This window comes from Myotis davidii, unplaced genomic scaffold, assembly GCF_000327345.1.
Source record: "Myotis davidii unplaced genomic scaffold, ASM32734v1 scaffold168, whole genome shotgun sequence".
NCBI lineage: Eukaryota > Metazoa > Chordata > Mammalia > Chiroptera > Vespertilionidae > Myotis > Myotis davidii.
In genome coordinates this window covers 3968242-3986291 of record NW_006383016.1, presented here as the reverse complement: position 1 = coordinate 3986291, position 18050 = coordinate 3968242, and the positions used below count along the sequence as shown (strand labels likewise).

At 43.9% G+C, this 18050-nt stretch overlaps 1 protein-coding gene across 9 annotated transcripts in view; it reads right to left on the bottom strand.

Moving 5' to 3' along the window:
- OSBPL3 (oxysterol binding protein like 3) overlaps nt 1-18050 on the bottom strand; it is a 146236-nt gene that overhangs the window by 44064 nt on the left and 84122 nt on the right. For 7 of the 9 annotated variants that reach the window (XM_006779002.2, XM_006778999.1, XM_006779006.1 and 4 more), the window contains exons 3-10: nt 13592-13708; nt 13422-13475; nt 12428-12541; nt 8684-8851; nt 7992-8112; nt 5776-5879; nt 5473-5565; nt 3577-3733 (exon numbers count right to left, since the gene is read on the bottom strand). In XM_006779002.2, the coding sequence (XP_006779065.1) occupies nt 3577-3733; nt 5473-5565; nt 5776-5879; nt 7992-8112; nt 8684-8851; nt 12428-12541; nt 13422-13475; nt 13592-13708 (928 nt within the window). The remainder of the gene's footprint in view (nt 1-3576; nt 3734-5472; nt 5566-5775; nt 5880-7991; nt 8113-8683; nt 8852-12427; nt 12542-13421; nt 13476-13591; nt 13709-18050) is intronic. The other 2 variants (XM_006779005.1, XM_006779007.1) reach the window with 1 other exon arrangement.

Below are 18050 nucleotides of genomic sequence, written 5' to 3'. Positions count from 1 at the left end.
GAGTCCTCGTCTTTGTTTGGGGTTTGGAGGTGCCTAGATGAGGCCCACTATGAAACAATGCAAGCTGCTGTCGGGCCTGGGGCCTTTGGCCTTCTTTTGGAAGTTCTGGGTCTCTCTGACCCAGCTGCAGTTTGTTAGGTAATTTTCAGATTGCAAAGGGCCAGGCCTTTCATATGTAAAAGCCTCTGTGCACAGCCTGAGTGGGGCGGGGTCTCAGGGAATCAACAGGGTGGAGCAAGCAGCTATGGCTGATCCTCAGTCCTACTCTAAGAGGTAATCGCTGCAAGCACCTCTGAGAGAAAGCTGCCCTCGAGTTCCGCCCGATGCCAGACAGTCCAGTTTCTCCCCGTATGAGTCTGGGTCCCCAGAGACTCGCCTGGAACTGGAGTTCAGAGCAGTCTGGAGCTTGAGACTCCCTCCTGATTGAAAAAGACAACCGTGTCCTCAGTTGCCAGCCCTTTCCACATGCGCCTCTGTACGTCTGCACTTTACTTCCACACCTCCTCTGAGTCTCAGTGTGCTTTTCTCTTTCCTTCTAGTTGTAGTATTTCCACTCAGCCAGCCTTCCTATGGTTCTGGATGATGTCCGTTTTGTCTTTTAGTTGTATTTTTGAAGTGGTTGTACGAGGCAGCAATTTCCTGTGTTTACCTATGCCGCCATATTGGTTTCTCCCTGTGTTGAGTTTTAATTGAGTGTTCACAGGAGGGAACACAGCTCATGAGGCTCCCTGTGGAATTTACTGTCACTAACCCCTCAGGCCCCAGCTGTTGTGGAGTAAGTGTGCCTGCACCTTTCCTGAGCACAAACCTTGACCTCGCCTAGGTATGTGGCAGCCCTGCAGCCAGCTGGCTTTCACAAAGCCCCCAAAAGGAGCAGCTGGCCAAGGCCATTAGAGACGGCCCCGGGGCCAAGTCCTCTGTGGGAGGACAGGATCAATGGACCCTGTTCCTGCTTAGGAGCAGCCTCCTCGTGTAGGTAAAATGCAGGCATTTCCCTCTGCGGGGAGGCAGCATTTTCCCATTGTTAAAAAGACAGTTCATATTATTAAAAAGTAAAGGTGTTTTATAGGCATTCCTCCCGCAAAACCTAACATGCAATGCCTAATTATAACTGATGCTTTAATAGTAGAGGACACATAGGGGAGGGGGGAGGAGAGCTTTAAAGGGTCAGGGCAGGTAATTCTGCCCATTTCACAGATGGACCGTACTGCAGCACTGCAAGACGCTGACAAAGTTCCAGCGAGAGCGAGGGCAAGCATTTGAGGTAGGAATCTGCAAAGAGCATGACATGGCTTCCCCATAACTAACATGTTTTAGGTTTATAGACTAAGGAAAAAAAGAGAGCTAAAGTAATTAATAACAGGGAAGAAGAGAAATACTGGTCCAGGAGAGCAAGGCAATAGAGAGAATGTCTGCCTGGCTGGTGTGGCTCAGTGGTTGAGCATCAACCCAGGAACCAAAAGGTCACGGTTTAATTCTGGTCAGGACAAATGCCCGAGTTGTGGGCTCAATCCCAGTAGGGGGCATGTAGGAGGCAGCTGATCAATGAGTCTCTCTCATCATTGATGCTTCTATCTCTCTCTCCCTCTCCCTTCCTCTCTCTCTAAAACCAACAAAAATATTTTAAAAAACAGAGGGAATGTCTTATTTCCTACTGCAAGCACAGCCCTCCTATTTAAAAATATTTAACCTATTTTCTTCTTTAAAAATGATTAATATATGAAATTTAGAAAAGATAAACACAAAGAATATAATAAGTGTTACATCTCAGCTTCCATCATGAAAATGCTGGTGTATATCTATTCATCCATTTTGAGCATGCCTATACACACCAGGTTTATATAGTTTATTTTTTTCTGAAAAAAATGGGATCATACCTATAGATTGTTTTGCGACCTTGCATTTTTACTCACTGATATGCTATGAACTACTTCCTTCCTGTCTCTATGAAAATAGCCCTTGCTACCCCATGAAAGGGCAGTGAGCCGCCAGGTGAGGAGTCCAGACTCTGGGGTCAGGTGGGTGAGGATTCAACTCTCAAATTGACTATTTTCTACCATGTGACCTGCAGGAAGTTCTTCTCCAAGCCTCCAGTTTCTTACCTGTGTAATGGAGGTTACACTAACACCTACTCCCTAGGTTGTTGCTAGAATTAAATGAAATACAATGCGAGAAAAGTGCTTAGCAACTACCTGACAGACAGCCCTGAGCTCAAAATAAGCTATTATTATTAGTAGTAGGCTATTGACTATCCTATCATATGATTATATTATATTAAAAAAATACAGTCCCTCTGTTTGGGGCATTTAAGTGACCTCTAATTTATTTTTACTTTTCAATTTTGAAGTCATTATAGATTCATAGAAGTGGCAAAAACAGTACAGAGAAGTCCTGGGTACCCTTCCTCCAATTTCCCACAGTGTAATATCGTACATAATTATGGTACAATATCAAAACCGGGAAATTGACATTGGGATTGACTGCTCTTACTCAGATTTCACCATTTTACATGCTCTTGTTTATGTATATTTGTGTAAATATGAGTCAATGTAATTTTGTCATTTGTGTAGATTTGTGGAGCCACCATCAGAATCAGGATACAGAACTATTCATCACCACCAAGATCCCTCTTGCTACTTCTTTATAATCACACCCATACTTTCCCCCTTTCCTCCTTATCTGTAACCTTGGGCGACCATTAATCTCTTCTCCATCTCTGTAATTTTATCACTTTCAAAAGTGTTAGCAAGTGGAATCATACACTATGCAACCCTTTGAGATTGAGTATTTTTAGTCAGCATAATGCCCCTGAGGTTCCTTCAACTCATGTATAACCAAAGTCTACTCCCTGTCATGGCTGAGCAGTATTCCACTGTAGGGATATACCATAGTTTATCGTTCATCTGTTGAAGAACATCTGGGTTGTTCCAGTTTTTGGCTAATACAAATAAACTTGCTTTGAATGCGTGCGTAAAGGTATTTGTGTGGAGTTAAGTGTACATTTTCTCTGGGATAAATGCCCAGGAATGTGAATGTTGGATTGCATGGTGTGTTTATTTTTATATAAAACTGCCAAACTTCTGACCAGAGTGGCTATATCATATTGCATTGCCACCAGCATTTGGTACTATCAGTATTTTTTTTTTAACATTAGCTATTCTTATAGGTGCGTGGTAATATCATGGTTTTAATTTGCATTTCCTACTGGCTAGTGATGTTGAACATTTATTCCTAGTTTTTGATGTGATAAACAATGCTAAAATGAATATCTTTATTTGAATAAATTTTAAGTTAATTCCTACAAATGAATTCTTTAAAGTGGAGTTGCTGAACAGGCAGATTTTTTTTAAGTACCAGTTTACATCCCTATCAGCAGCGTATAAATTACTCAGCTTTTAAATCATACCTAATGCTCTCACTATCTCCCCTAATAAGTTTAACAGACACTTCTTAGGGAAATTAAAAAAAAATGGGTTGCCTAAAATCTCAAAAGATCAAGAAATTAACCAACCGAGGTCCTTCTCCAAGGACAGCCCTCATTCAGACATGCGCTTAATATTTTCATTAAACACGTACCTTTATGGGCAATATGACACAGATCTTCTTGCATTTTAGAAAACTCAGATGAGGTTTCAGAGCCATCAGAATTATTTTTCTCTTCTCCAAAATCTAGTGTTGACAAATTAGGATTGGAAGAATGCAGTCTTTGTGGGCCACCAAAAGGTTTAGGGACCTAAAGTAACACCAAAAGGAGATATTTCTTTAGAGATGCAAATTGCTCAGAATATTTATTTGTTTCTAAGATTGGAAAGTAGTAAGAAAAGGTCAATATGTAGGAAAGTCTTACTACTGAATGATTACTTATAAGAAAAATAAATGAAAATTCAGGAAAGCACTTTCTACCACAAGTTGTACTGGCTTCTTGCAAAAATAAAAATGGGTGAAAGCCCTAACTAGTTTGGTTCAGTGGTTGAGCGTGGGCTTGCAGACTGAAGGGTCCGGTTCGATTCTGGTCAGGGCACATGCCTGGGTTGTGTGCTCGATCCACAGTAGGGGGCATACAGGAGGCAGCCAATCAATGATTCTCATCATTGATGTTTCTATCTCCCTCTCCCTCTCCCTTCCTCTCCGAAATCAATAAAAAAATATTTTTTAAATAATGGGTAAGACCCTAGCTGGTTTGGTTCAGTGGAAAGAGCTCGGCCTGTGGACTAAAGGGTCCCAGGTTCGATTCTGGTCGAGGGCATGTACCTTGGTTGCAGGCATATTCCCAGTAGGGGGTGTGCAGGAGGCAGCTTATCGATGTTTCTCTCTCATTGATGTCTCTAACTCTCTATCCCTCTCTCCCTTCCTCTCTGTAAAAAAAATCAATAAAATATATTTTTAAAAGAATGGGTAAGAAAGTACATATAATATAGTCTGCCTTTACCTGTGGGGATATGTTAAAGACCCCATGGACACCTGAAACTGTGGATAATACTGAACCATATAGGCAGGCAATTTAAAACTTATGAATTGTTTATTTTCAGAATCTACCTTTTCATGTTTTTGGACTGCGGTTCACTGTGGAAAACCAAAACCACAGAAAGCAAAACTGCAGTTAAGGGGAGACCGATATATTCTCTGGAAATGGTAGAAGCATTAAAGCCATAGGTTGAAAATGATGGCTAACGCTGCCGGGCTCTTCCTCATTATATTCAGTTCCTTCCCCCAGCAATAATCATCCAGTGTCTAGCTTGTTCATAGTGGATAGGTTTAAAAATGTTTTCTTTGTTTGCCCCTGGTGCTTCTAGAAAATGAACTAACTTCTCACATATTTGTACACAAATCACTCTTTACTTTGAAAGTATTTAGGTTCAACCCATAAAGTGCTTTGAACCAAAGAGTCTACAAGAATACAGCAGACGACTTATCTGTAACTTTCCGATTTATCTGGACCCGAATATTGTTGCAATTTAACATGCAATGGCCAAGCTGCAAATCTTGGGCTCCAGCTTAGCTATGCATTGGGAAAGTCAGCAGCTAGTGTGACACAGTAAACCTCTGACAGGAAAATTGGAGACAAGAAGCAAAAGAGCATCTGCACAATGTGCTGTTCCCAGAAACTCCAGCCCGTGGGCTGAGGTTGAGGAACCCACTGAGCAGCAGCGGAAGAGGCGGGTCAGAGCACCTACCCAAGCAGGGAAGCCAGCAGGCAGGCTAAGCATTAAAGAATGAGAAGCCAAAGCCCTCGAAATGGCTCTAGTCCCTCCAGCCTCATGCCATTTCCCTGACCCAGTATTACATGCCTGTCCTAGTGTCCAGAAAATCTCAGTGACCTAATTCCTCTCTCTGCACAGGGTATTTGATAGAATAATTAGAATCTTCACCTGTCTATTCTATGCTCCTACTTGAGTTCAAGTAGCCCCCAGCACGTGGCGTGCAGAGAAGGGCCAGTGGAGGAGCCAGTCCCCTGGGGGAAGCAGTGGTTACCTGTAGTGTTCCTTTAGCATCTTTGCCAATAGCTCGGGACCGCCACCTCCTGTGCGATCTTTTCTCCTTTTTGGGACTTTCAAAAGCTCCACCCTTTGTTTCAAAATGGGAAAGAGAGCACAGACAGTAAGATCCACCAACCAATAGGGGAAAACGCACAGCGAAGTAACCACCTCCATCCCCTTAAACTTGGCCCGAGCACCGAGCACCGGACCAGACAGCATCCACTGTTAGTGAAAGGCAGGGAGGAGAAAGGGAAGCAGGAGAGCACCAGGATGCAAACAGAAGAGGGACCTGGCTCACCTGGATGGCGTTGATAGCTGGCGCCGAGTACGTCCGATGCAGGACGTCCATGCTCTGCAGGAGCTGGCTCATTTCCACCAGGTAGGAGTGGCAGTGAGCCAGGTCTGCGGGAGAAAAGCAAAAGGCCGGCTCAGGGGCACTTATCTGACATTTAGGCATCGCTGTGCTAGCACAGCTACTTTTCTCATTTATTGGTATCTGATGTGCACCTGTTAGGATAGGAAATTTGACTTCCTCTTTTATAGGAGAGGCAGTAGACCAGTGATGGCGAACCTTTTGAGCTCGGTGTGTCAGCATTTTGAAAAACCCTAACTTAACTCTGGTGCCGTGTCACATATAGAAATTTTTTGATATGTGCAACCATAGTAAAACTAAGACTTATATTTCTCATATTTATTTTATATATTTAAATGCCATTTAACAAAGAAAAAATCAACCAAAAAAATGAGTTCGCGTGTCACCTCTGACACGTGTGTCATAGGTTCACCATCACTGCAATAGACTGTTGTGGTTAAAGGTGTGCCCCTGGAGAACCAAGCTGCCTCTGTTTGAATGCACTTCATGAACTGTGACTCTTTGGCAAATTATATAACTGCTGCATGCCTCAGTTTTCTCATCTGGAAAGTGGGGATAATTATACACCTAGCTTACAGTTTTGAGTTAAATGAGCTAATACATGCAGTGCGCTTTTAGAGTGCTGGCACATTGTAAGCACAAACTAAGCCATCATCATCATCACTTCTAATATTGCAATAACAGGGTGCCACTGTCTGCTTATAAGGACCCGGTACAAGTTAAATGGTGCTCTTCTGCAGACTGGCCTAAGACGACCTAAGATATTCTCGGACCAGTTCCTGGGTCACTAACTCAAAAATTGTCCTCAATTTGCTGTTTACTGGGTGACACCAGCTGTGTCTGCTGAGGAATCAAAGCCCAAATGCATTAAGACAGTGGCTCTTGCCCTGACTGGTTTGGCTCAGTGGATAGAGCGTCGGCCTGCGGACTGAAGGGTCCCAGGTTCAATTCCGGTCAAGGGTATGTACCTTGGTTGCGGGGGTACATCCCCAGTAGGGGGTGTGCAGAAGGCAGCTGATCGATGTTTTTCTCTCATCGATGTTTCTAACTCTCTATCCCTCTCCTTTCCTCTCTGTAAAAAATCAATTAAAAAAATATATTAAAAAAAAAAAAGACAGTGGCTCTCAAACTCTGGGGCCAGCAGAATCACCCGGAGAACCTGTACAACCACAGATCGCTGGGGTCCACCTCGGTTTTTGACTCAGACTATCGGGTTGGGCCTGAGACACTACGTTTCTAAGTTCAAAGGCCAGGCTAGTGCTGTTGGTCCATCCCCTGGAACGATACTTCACGGACTACTGTTACTCAGTGAAGCTCGAGAGTGATATTTACTGAGAGGGCAAAGCCTACATGGCCCTACATGGTAATATCACTCTCAAATGCAGTTTTCAAGGCTACCACCCAGTGCCTTTCTCTAACAGTGGTTCTCAGTCATGGCTACACCTTACAATCAACTGGGGAAACTGTTTAAATATCCAAGTCCCACCCCCAAACAATTAAAGCAGATCACCTACAACCCCACGGGTGACTATTCTGCTATTTAGTCCCCTGGGCGATTCGTAGCTAATTATGGTTGAGAACACTGAGCAGCCTATGGCAAGAGTCGTCCATCCTGGCTCCTTATTAGAATCACTGAGGGAACTTTAAAAAATCAGTGATGCCAGGGCCCTGCTCCAAACCAACTGAAAGAGATTCTTTGTGGGAGGGGCCCGGGCACGGGTCCTCTTGCATTTTGAAAGACTCTTGGTTATTCTAATGTGCAGCCAGGGCAGAGAACACCTGTTTTGTGTGGGTCTCTGCTCACCTCTAGAACAGTGATTCTCAATCCTTTTTGGCATTTAAACAAACAGACAGCGTGCAGACCCCACCCTGGAGGCTGTGGTTGAACAAGCCCACGTGGAAATCAGCATCAGTACTTGAAGGACAGAAAAGAAAAGCTGTCTGCATGCCCCCCCCCCCCCACCTCCCCCTGGCAATGAGGAGAGTGTTCTTTGTTCATCACTAGTACAAACTCAATCAGCAAAACAGGAGCGGGAGTTCGGACAGTGATGGGTGGGATGCAAGTGCCCGAGGTGTCAATGCTGAACCTGGTCGATCCAAGAGCAAGGAAGGAGAGAGGCCGAGGTGTCCAGTCGCCCTACCTTTCGAGCACTGCTCCATGTCCTCCGAAGACTGCAACCACAATGGGACACGAATCTCTCCACAGGAAAAGGATAAATTGCCTCCGGTTTGAAACGAGTTCTGCTTTGGTATACTGCTACGCTGTTCCACAGATGACAAGAACACAGTATAAATGAAGACAGAGCCCGTGGGAACACTCTAAGGTCAAAGGATAGCCATGTGGGCTAGTCCCTAAGGGAAGCCATTTGCCTGGTGGGGAAAGAAGCTTCTAGCAAAGCCCTCCAGTGAAGAACCTGGCTCTGGCTGTCACCCGGCCAGGCCAGGAGGCCTTGGACTGCAGGTTTCTATCCAACAATAATCATATCAAAATCACGATAAATGTTGGGGGACTTTGCAATCCCACGTGGCTATCAATGCACCTACTGCGTTTTACAACCAGATAAGAAAACCAAAGTCAAGCTGGTCAAGAGGAAGGTGGAGCATTCGGGGTATAAAGTGCCTCTTCACACGCCACTCTCCAGTTGTCGTCCCAGAGGGAACACGCTCCCTGGCCCTGGTGACTCACGGGACCAACGGGCTCATTAAATACCAGCTCAGGCTTCCCTGCTCCTCCCCTCCAACCATTCCTTCCTCAGACCCAGCCCCCTCCCCAAGGGGGACTCCCCCACCCAGAGCCACTCCTCTGTTAGGTTCATTATTGGCAAATTATTACCTTCCTGCTTGAGAGGGAGTCCAAGACCCCAGGCGCGGAGTCTGTGACGGAGGGCCCCGCGAAGAAGTGGTTCACTTCGTGGGGAAACATGGCGATCTCATTCTGACGATACATCCGATGGTGGCGGAGTTTGGACACCCACTCGTCAAAGACATCATCTGACTTGACCTACATTGTGTTAGGTTGGAAGAAGGAAACAAGAGTGTCACTCAAGAGCGTCCACTGGCGCACGTAGAAATGTAGAAATGCCAGCTTATTGACTTAGTTTACATTATGTGATCTATGGGACAAGCTGAGCAGGAAAGAGAGTAAAAATGGTTTTGTAAACTATACATTTAGGTTTTCGATGAAAGGGTCCAACTGCTACATAATAGTAGGAAAGCAAAACAGTATCAGTTATAGTGAACAACAAATAAAACTGAACTTTATATTTCTCTGTCTCAAAGCATTTCCAAGTCCTGTGTCCCAGCTTATCCCATCCCTGCTGAAAATATTAGCACACTGATTTCTTTTTTATTTTTTTAAAAAATATATTTTATTGATTTTTTTACAGAGAGGAAAGGAGAGGGATAGAGAGTTAGAAACATCGATGAGAGAGAAACATCGATCAGCTGCCTCCTGCACACCTCCCACTGGGTATGTGCCCGCAACCAAGGTACATGCCCTTGACCGGAATAGACCCTGGGACCCTTGCATCAGCAGGCCGACGTTCTATCCACTGACCCAAACCGGTCAGGGCCACACTGTTTTCTTTTTAAACTCTTTCATAATTTGGACTTTTCAGATCAATCTTCTCTGAACTGGAATGACTTAGTAAATTCTTCCTAAAATATTTATCCTTGTAAACCTCTATCAGAGGATCCACTGCTGAGGAATATGTTAATGAATGTGAAGGTTATTTAAAGGAACATTTCTCCTGCTCTCAGAAATAGAAAAAGTCCGATAAAGTATTATTGGTGATTTCCAGGGTTTTTCAAACTCACACACGCAAACATTTAGCTATTCTTGCCCTGGCCGGTGTGGCTCAGTTGGTTGGGCATCGTCCCATGTATCAGGAGGTTGCTGGTTCAATTTCCCATCAGGCACAACATTGATTGGCTGCCTCCTGCACACCCCCTACTGGGTTGTGGGCTTGATCCCCAGCAGGGAGTGTGCAGGAGGCAGCCAATCAATATTGCACTCTCATAGCTGCCTCCTGCACACCCCTCGCTCATGTCCCCTACTGGGGATGGAGCCCGGGCTTGTGCCGAGACGGGGAATCGAACCATGACCTCCTGGTTCACAGATCAACGTTCACCAGCTGGGCAAAAATCAATATACTTTAAAAAAACTATTAGCTATTCTCTCCATAAATGAATATCTATTAATATCTAATTTCAATAAAAAATAGTTTGTAAATAGTAATTTTTATTATAAAACACTTCAAATGTTCATAAAAGTACTACAAAAAAATATTTCAAACACCTATGCAGCATAGGCATTTCTTAATAGTCAATATTTTTGTGGGTGTGTGAGAGTATATTAAATATTTCCAAAATGAAAAATGATAGATTCTTGTATATTAGAACACAGACTCAAAAAGTAACAATTTATAATACCCCCAAAGGATGTGTGGTAGGTTCACTTCTAAGAAGAAAAATTTAGGTCAATGCTGTTAAAATCTTTACAAATGCCACTGCTGAGAGCAAGGATATGGAAATAAATGTCAGCTGCATCATTCACATGGGAAATGGTAGGTTGGCTCTTACGTTTGTTGTGTTATTAGAAGTATGTGCAAGACTTAAAACCTCTCTAAGTGCTCTTGAATGTGTCATGTACAGGAAGAAGCAATACAAACAGGCTCATCTCTCCATCTCCCCTAAATTATGTCCGTGAAATAGATTTCATTTCCCAGGTGTGACTCTCATCCTGTGCACCGATCTGCTCGCAGAGGCCCTAGAAAAATCAGTGCCCAGAGTGTTCACCTGGATCATGTTGTATCGGTTAAACGGAGCAGGAGAATAAAAAGCACGTTGTTAAACAGTGGGCCAGGGTTCTGTTTCCGCCCCTCACGTAGTTCTAGGACTGCGGGTGGACAGCCAAGTCACTCTGCTATCAGATCCCTCATCCGTAAAATAAGAGCGCGGCACTGGATGACCCACAGTTAAAACCGCCTGCCTAAGGCTACTGAGTAGGACCTTCTGATAACTACACGTACCTACGCTGACAGTCACAGCTCATGTTCAAGAGAATGAGCAAGAAGCACAAACAGAACTTCAGTGGAATCAACTCAGAGAAGTATGACACGGTGTTGTCACGATATTAGCATGTCATGTGTCTTCAGGCATTGTAGTTCTTTAAAAATTAGGAATTAGAACTCACTTTTATTTGGTAAACTAGAATAGTGGATGAACAAGAACCTATAATTTCCTGGCCGTGTCAAAACACAGAGCTAAGAGTCACTGAAGTACAAGGAGAAATGACCTAAATTATTGTAAAGAAGATGGACCATTTAAGTGGGGGTGGGGAAAATATTTTTTCTTAAAGCTTCTTTTAAAGATTATGGCTCTGCTTCCTTTACTTCACACCAGGTGTTCTCAGCCAGGGGCGGATTGTCCCTCCCCCCAGGGGCACTGGCGACGTCTGGAGAATTTTTTTTGGTTGTCATAACTGGAGGGGGTTGTTACCAACATCTAGAGGCCAGGGAGGCCACTCGACATCCTGCAATGCACAGGACAGGCCCCCACGACAAAGAACCCTAATGCCCACCATGTCACTAGCGCTGAGGGTAAGAAACCTCGCTTTACACAGTTCACCGTACCCACAGGGAGAGGGCCCTGGGCTAGGACGCAGAACGGACTTGACTGTCTTGTGTGGTCAATGGGTCACAGGTATATGTTACATGTCTATTTGCCCAAGCACCACACACATACATGCCATGGGAGGACAGGGAGCTCATAATCTCATGCTTTTACTCTGCCAACACTCAGCCCCCACTGCCAAGTCCAGATAATGTGCCCAAGTAAGAAAAAGTGTCTTAACATGTTCTAACTTCTAATATTTGGGTCCCGCCTAATAATTATATATAACAACTAAACTTATTGAGATTACTATGGGCCAGGCATTAGGCCAAGTTTTCTACATGAGGCCTATAATAATTCCCATTTTGGGGTGTGGGAAAACTGAGGCCTTCAGACATTAAATATTTTGTCAAAGGCCAAGAGCGAGTAAGTAGCCAGGTCAAGCATTGAACCACATCTGAACCTCCGAAGCTCTTGTCTCATGCTCTCAACCATCTCTCCCACCTGCAGGAGAAGACGACGGCAGGCAGTTAAGCAGCTTTGAGAAGTACTGCTTGGAGGCCCATACTGTAGGGGGAAATTCCTGGCATTCAATGCAATATGAGAAATTTATGAAACCTATATAAAATTAGCCAAAGTTGTAAGTCAGGCTAAATATTAAATATTATGTTTCAAGGAACATATTTTAACCTATGGTAAATGGCTCTTCACTAAACATGATACTGTATTTGGAAACATGAAGATGTTTTTATCATTGATCACTGCCACAATTATGAAGGGGAGTTGGGGGATGTGGAGATAAGGATGCTAAGTCTCCAGCAGTGTGGGCCCATCAGAAATACTTTCATAGGGAAGGTCTACATGTTGGCTGGACATTCATTAGTCTTCAAAAGGCACCGTCAATAGTGCTGCACGGCAACATAAAGCAGCTCTGCCCTGGAGCCAGCAGCCGGGAGGGGCTCACCTTCAGGTGGTAGATGTGCTCCTCGGTGTCCAGGTCTATGCACTTGGATGACTTCTTCACAGACATCACCGAGAGCCCCACATCGATGCAGCCGTGCAGCTTCTCCCTGTCAATCTGCGGAGGCAGGAGGGGGGCCCCTGAGAACTGGATGCCGCAGTGGTGGTAACATCCTGGACACCCCTTCACCTGCCACAGCCACTAACAGTCGCCCTAAGAACTCGGACTTATCAAGCACCCAGTGTGACCCAGTACTGAGTTCCAAGTGCTGCACGGGCGTCAACGTCTTTAATCTGTGAGGGGCTATGTAACAAATGGTTTGCCCAGCCAGTAAGTGAGGAAGCAAGAAGGTGAGCCCCGTGGACTGACTCCACAGCAGCGAATGCACCTTTAACTGCACTTCCTCCCACAATTCTTGCTCCTATTAAATTCACAGGGAAGTGATTTAAAAAGAGGGGTAGGGACAGGAAGCTAAGACAGGCTACTGTGGGTCCAACATTACACCAAATGTTCTGTATGCAACTGTACAAGATGAGCACCGTAGAGGCGAGGAGAGGAAGGGGGATGGGAGAAGTGCTGGGTGAGAGAGGGGCCCCTACGAGGGGCAGAAACAAGGGGACCATCATATCACCTTCACTAAGGGTTCTCCACCAAACCCCCCAGTCACCGTTACACTTGCCCTATGTCTTGCTCCTGTTATCTCGCTGCAAAAATGTCTTCTCCCACCCAGAGAACCCCTCAGCTGACCTAAGGCCAGCACAGACCCCTGGGTACACAGTAGGGTGTTGAGAGGAGCCCCACCTCCACTCAGCGGGGGGACTGAGCCTACTTAGAACCCAGGGCTGGGGAGCATCCCCCTGTTCCATATTACCCTTGTGGCTCCAGCTCAGAGAAATGGAATCCCGTCCCCCACCATGGACACAATCTCATCCATGAGTTGACAACAACTAGCTCTTCTGAATTCGTCAACAGCACATTGATGAACAAGGAGACTTACATCAGTTTGGCTCTTGGCATACTTCAAGATTCCTTTGTCCAGATAGAAGAATCTCTGTGGGGAAGGAAGTACAATTCATGAACACATTCCATTTAAATGCCCGGTCTTCCCTTGGTCGCCATTTTCAACTTCAAATTAAAATACAGGTGAGGTCCAGGCCAGCGTCTTACCTTGTGCCAGCCTTTCAGGGGCCACTTCCGCTTTTTCAGCAAAAATCCTTTCTGAACTGGTGGCTCCTGGGTGTAATTCACCTCTCCCCTCAGTCCTTCCACCACCTCCCAGCTGTCCTGTTCCAACAAGAGAGGTCATGCCAAATCGCTGTCTTTCAAAACAACAATGACATTAAGAAGCACTTCGTTCTATCTGAAAATCCGTCCAAGATGGCGAGCCTGGCTGGGTTGGTTGGGGAGAAGAAATTCAAATTTAATTTTTATACCATTCCTGGATTTTACAGTCTTAATGCTATAATTTAATGGCATCAAGTTTATTTAATTTTTTATTTCCCAACAAGGCTCTCTTACAAGGGAATGTTTCCTCACTCTTTTGGTGCTTGAACCTTGGCAACTACAGCTAGGGGGTAAACTTCGCTGTTAAGTTCTATTTTTGTTCCCTTTGACATTATCACGCAGTTACTGTTTACTCACCAGTAGACCTCAGTCTGAATTTTAACCAAAAGCTAGAGACATGAGGATGGAAGTGGGGGTGGGCTGAGGTGGGAATGTTGGAAGACGGGCTTAAAAATTGGCTGAAAAGTTTCAGACCAGATGCAAGTTGGCAAACATGACAATGTGGTCAAAATAATGTTTTAGTTGCAGGTTAATATCTTTAAATTCTAGGTATTTTAGTGAAAATCCTGAAGCATCAAAAAAATGCTTTTAAAACAAGCATTTTCATCTCCTCCCCACACCCCCGCAGAAATTTTGTTCCTTTCCCCTTTCTTTTGTTTGCAATTTTGAAGATGTACAAACAATTGTTACAATTAATCTTCCATTGTTCCCTATTTAGGTTATTTCAAGTAATTGATTGAAAAAAAATTTTAAAAAGGAATGCAGCCCAGCCGGTGTGGCTCAGTGGTTGAGCATCAACTCATGAGCCAGGAGGTCACGGTTTGATTCCCAGTCAGGGCACATGCCCAGGTTTCAAGTTCAATCCCCAGTAGGGGCATGCAGGAGGTAACCAATGGACAATTCTCATCATTATTGTTTCTATCTCTCTCTCTCCCTTCCCCCTTTCCCTCTCTGAAATCAACAAAAACATTTTTTTAAAAAGGAATGCAAAAGAAAAACACTAAAAATTCTGAAGAGTTATTTTTACATGCTCAACAACGCATAAATCATTGCAAAATTACCCCAAGATAGACCAAAATTGGCAGTACTTCAGTGCCTACGATAATGGAGTTTTGGTTATTATTATTTTTACATTTTTATTGGAATGCACAAATCTTAGCATAACTGAATAAATTTATACACCTATATCCTTTGTAACTACCATCCAGATGAGAGAGAAAACATTTTGAACACAGGTAATTAAGTTTTGACAAATATTCCCTGTTAGTGAGATATTACTGGCATATAACATATAAGTAAGTTCAAGGCATAAAACGTGATGGTTTAAATCACCTCCATTCCCTCACAGAATTACCACTTTTTCTGTTGGTGCAGACAACATTTAAGGTCGACTTTTCTTAACAACTTTCAGTACGTAATACAGTACTGTTAATTATAGTCACCATGCTGTACATTAGATCCCCAGAACTTTTCATGTTATAGCTGGGTGTGTGTGCCATTTGACCAACATCTCCCCACTGCCCCACCTCAACCCCCCGCCTGACAACCACCATTCCATTCTCCCTTTCTATTAGTTTGGCTTTTTTTTAGATTCTGTATCCAAGTGCGAATGTATAGTATTTGTCCTTTTCTGATTTATTTCACTTAGCATAATGTGCTCAACATCCATCCATGGTGTCACAAAAGGCAGGATCCTTCTTTTTATGGCTGAATAATATTCGTGTGTGTGTGTGTGTGTGTGTGTGTGTGTGTGTGTGTGTGTGTGAATGTTATACAGTCTTTATTCATCCATTCATTAATGGACATTTGGATTGTTGCCAGGTCTTGGCTATTGTGAATAATGCTGCAGTGAACATGGGAGTGCAGATAGCTCTTCAAGAGACAAATATGTCCTTTAGCCAAGATTTCATGTTAACTTGCTCTTAGTCGAATCTCCAGCCTACAGGCAGGTGGTGTGGGTAGAAGCCAGAGGGGCTGGGAGATGGATAGTAAGTCTGGACCAGTACCAAGGGGCAGAAGCAATTAGACTCAAGTCTCAGAAAAAGGTGATCTAATGGGAAACACAGGAAGCCTTGGGTGCTCTGGCTTGGTTTCCATGCTGTCCTTAAGGCCAATACATGGGAATGTCTGGTAACAAGAACACTGTCCTGTGTTAGCAACTGAACTCTTTATATAACAATCCTGACAGATCTGCCTTCTATCTGACTGCACTTGACTGCGAATGCAGTTAGAGGTACATCCGAGAGTTTTAACATGGCGGCAGTCTCCCAGGATCTGGAGTTGTAAAAGGGAATTATTCAGTGGAAAAAGCAAAACTTCAATTCAGCACTTAAGTTAGAGAACATTTTCAGAAAAACAGCAACGTCAAATAAGATTTCTTTATAGTAATTATTAAAAGTCACTTAATTACATCCAGAAAATAAATGGAAAATACATGTTATTAAGTGATGGAAAGGCACATATACACAACATTTTTCTGCTCATATTTGTTTCAGCTCAGAAAGCCATTCCTCAAAGTTTAAAATGTCTTACCTGTTAAAGCTTTAATTAATCTTAAAGGTCATAAAGTTAAAAATTCCACTTCCTCCAGGAAGCCTTCTTCAAATAAAGTACTTTTTCATCCCTAGAAATATCAGCATTCCATTACCTTTCCAATGGCTAACCACTTATGTACTGGCATGGTTTTCTCATCCCTACTGGACACTAGACTTCCAGAGGGTTAGAGTGTGTGTGGTTCACTGCTGAATTCCACACAGCGCCTAGCCTGCACTGTGCACAGGATGCATCCCAAGTGAATAAACTTGGTCTTGGCATAAGACTGCAAACAGAGTATGTTCTTGGAATATCATGAATTGGCACGCACTGGAAGTGTACCAAATATATTTGGACCAAATGACTATTTACAAATCAAACACAGCACATTCGGATATGCGAAAGTGGGTGTGTGTACGTTATCATTGTTCAATGAAAATTTAAGGCTGAAAATCTTCTGGAACATGCTCTAAGGGAGTCAAGTCCTTCCGATTTGTTTGTTTTAAGACTCACAAGCAGAAGGTAACATGCAGAGTACTAATACCAGGCCATCATGCACATCTGCTCAATACAGTCAATTATGCAAAATGCAGTGTCAGGGGGAATGAAATGCCACTGCATACTTTACAAAATGGGGGGGAAAAGTGGATTGAGACCATATCTGTAGTTTAAAGGAAAAGAAGAGTTCAATTTCGATAATGTTTCCAGGATTCACAAGAGGCCTCCATTCTCCTGAACTCTTGAGAAGTAGGACGTTCCTACCAAGGAGCCAATGTGGCGAGCAGGGAATTAGATGAGGTTTGTTGGCTCTTAAGGTAAATAAGCCAAACAGGGTTCACATTTATTTGTACAAAATATCCTCCTTTTTCCTTACGTTATCTTCTACCTGAGCTCAGAATGTAAAACCCTTACCAAACACCAGCTTTAAAGGACATTTAGGAAAGTGAAGGCTCTCCCGGGCGGAGGAAGAAGGCACGGCAGCCAACTCCTCTTCTGGGCTTGGCATTCAAAGCCTGCCTCCCCACTTCCGTCTGTCACCATCCTGGACCCTTGGGGCTGAAACCTGAGCCCACACCCCGCCAGTGTTCTCAGTTGGGCGGTGTACTGCTCCCTCTGAGGCTGGGAGCCAGAGATGGTAGATACCCCATAATGCCTGCCATTTAAAAAACACAAAGAATAGTGCCTGGGGAAAGCCATCCAGTGAGGTCTGACTGACACAACGCATAAATACCACAATGTAAACAGTGATCCTATAAAAGGACTGGAGCAGACTTTCCAGCTGGCAGAAAGCAGGGACCTTCCCTGTCTTATTCACTACCTAATAGCACAGAGTAGGCATCCATATGCTGAATAAATTACTTGGGCAATTCCAATAGCTAAGATTTATTAAGCATCAGGCAGTGTGCTAATCACCATACTCACAATATTGCTCTTACTCCTTGCACAATCCTGTGATATGGAATTTAGTAGTATCTTTATTTTTTTGAATGTGGAAACTGAGGAAGGGAGGATTAGAAAACTTCCCCAGTGCTACCAAGCTGCCCAGGGAGAAAGCTGCCTAACTAAAAATCTACATCTTTAATCATTCTGCTCATATGAACACTGTATATTCTACCATACTTTAAACATGTGAATTCTGATGATAAACCAGAAATAAATGCATGGGGCAGGGAAACAGGGGAATCAATCCAGGAGGTGGCCAAGATCCTGAAGCAATGGTTAAGAAACACCCCCTATGGACAAAGACAAGCAAGGTCTGAGACCCTGCTGAGACCTACCAGTTTCCTGCAAGGTAGTCCCTGTGTGTGGG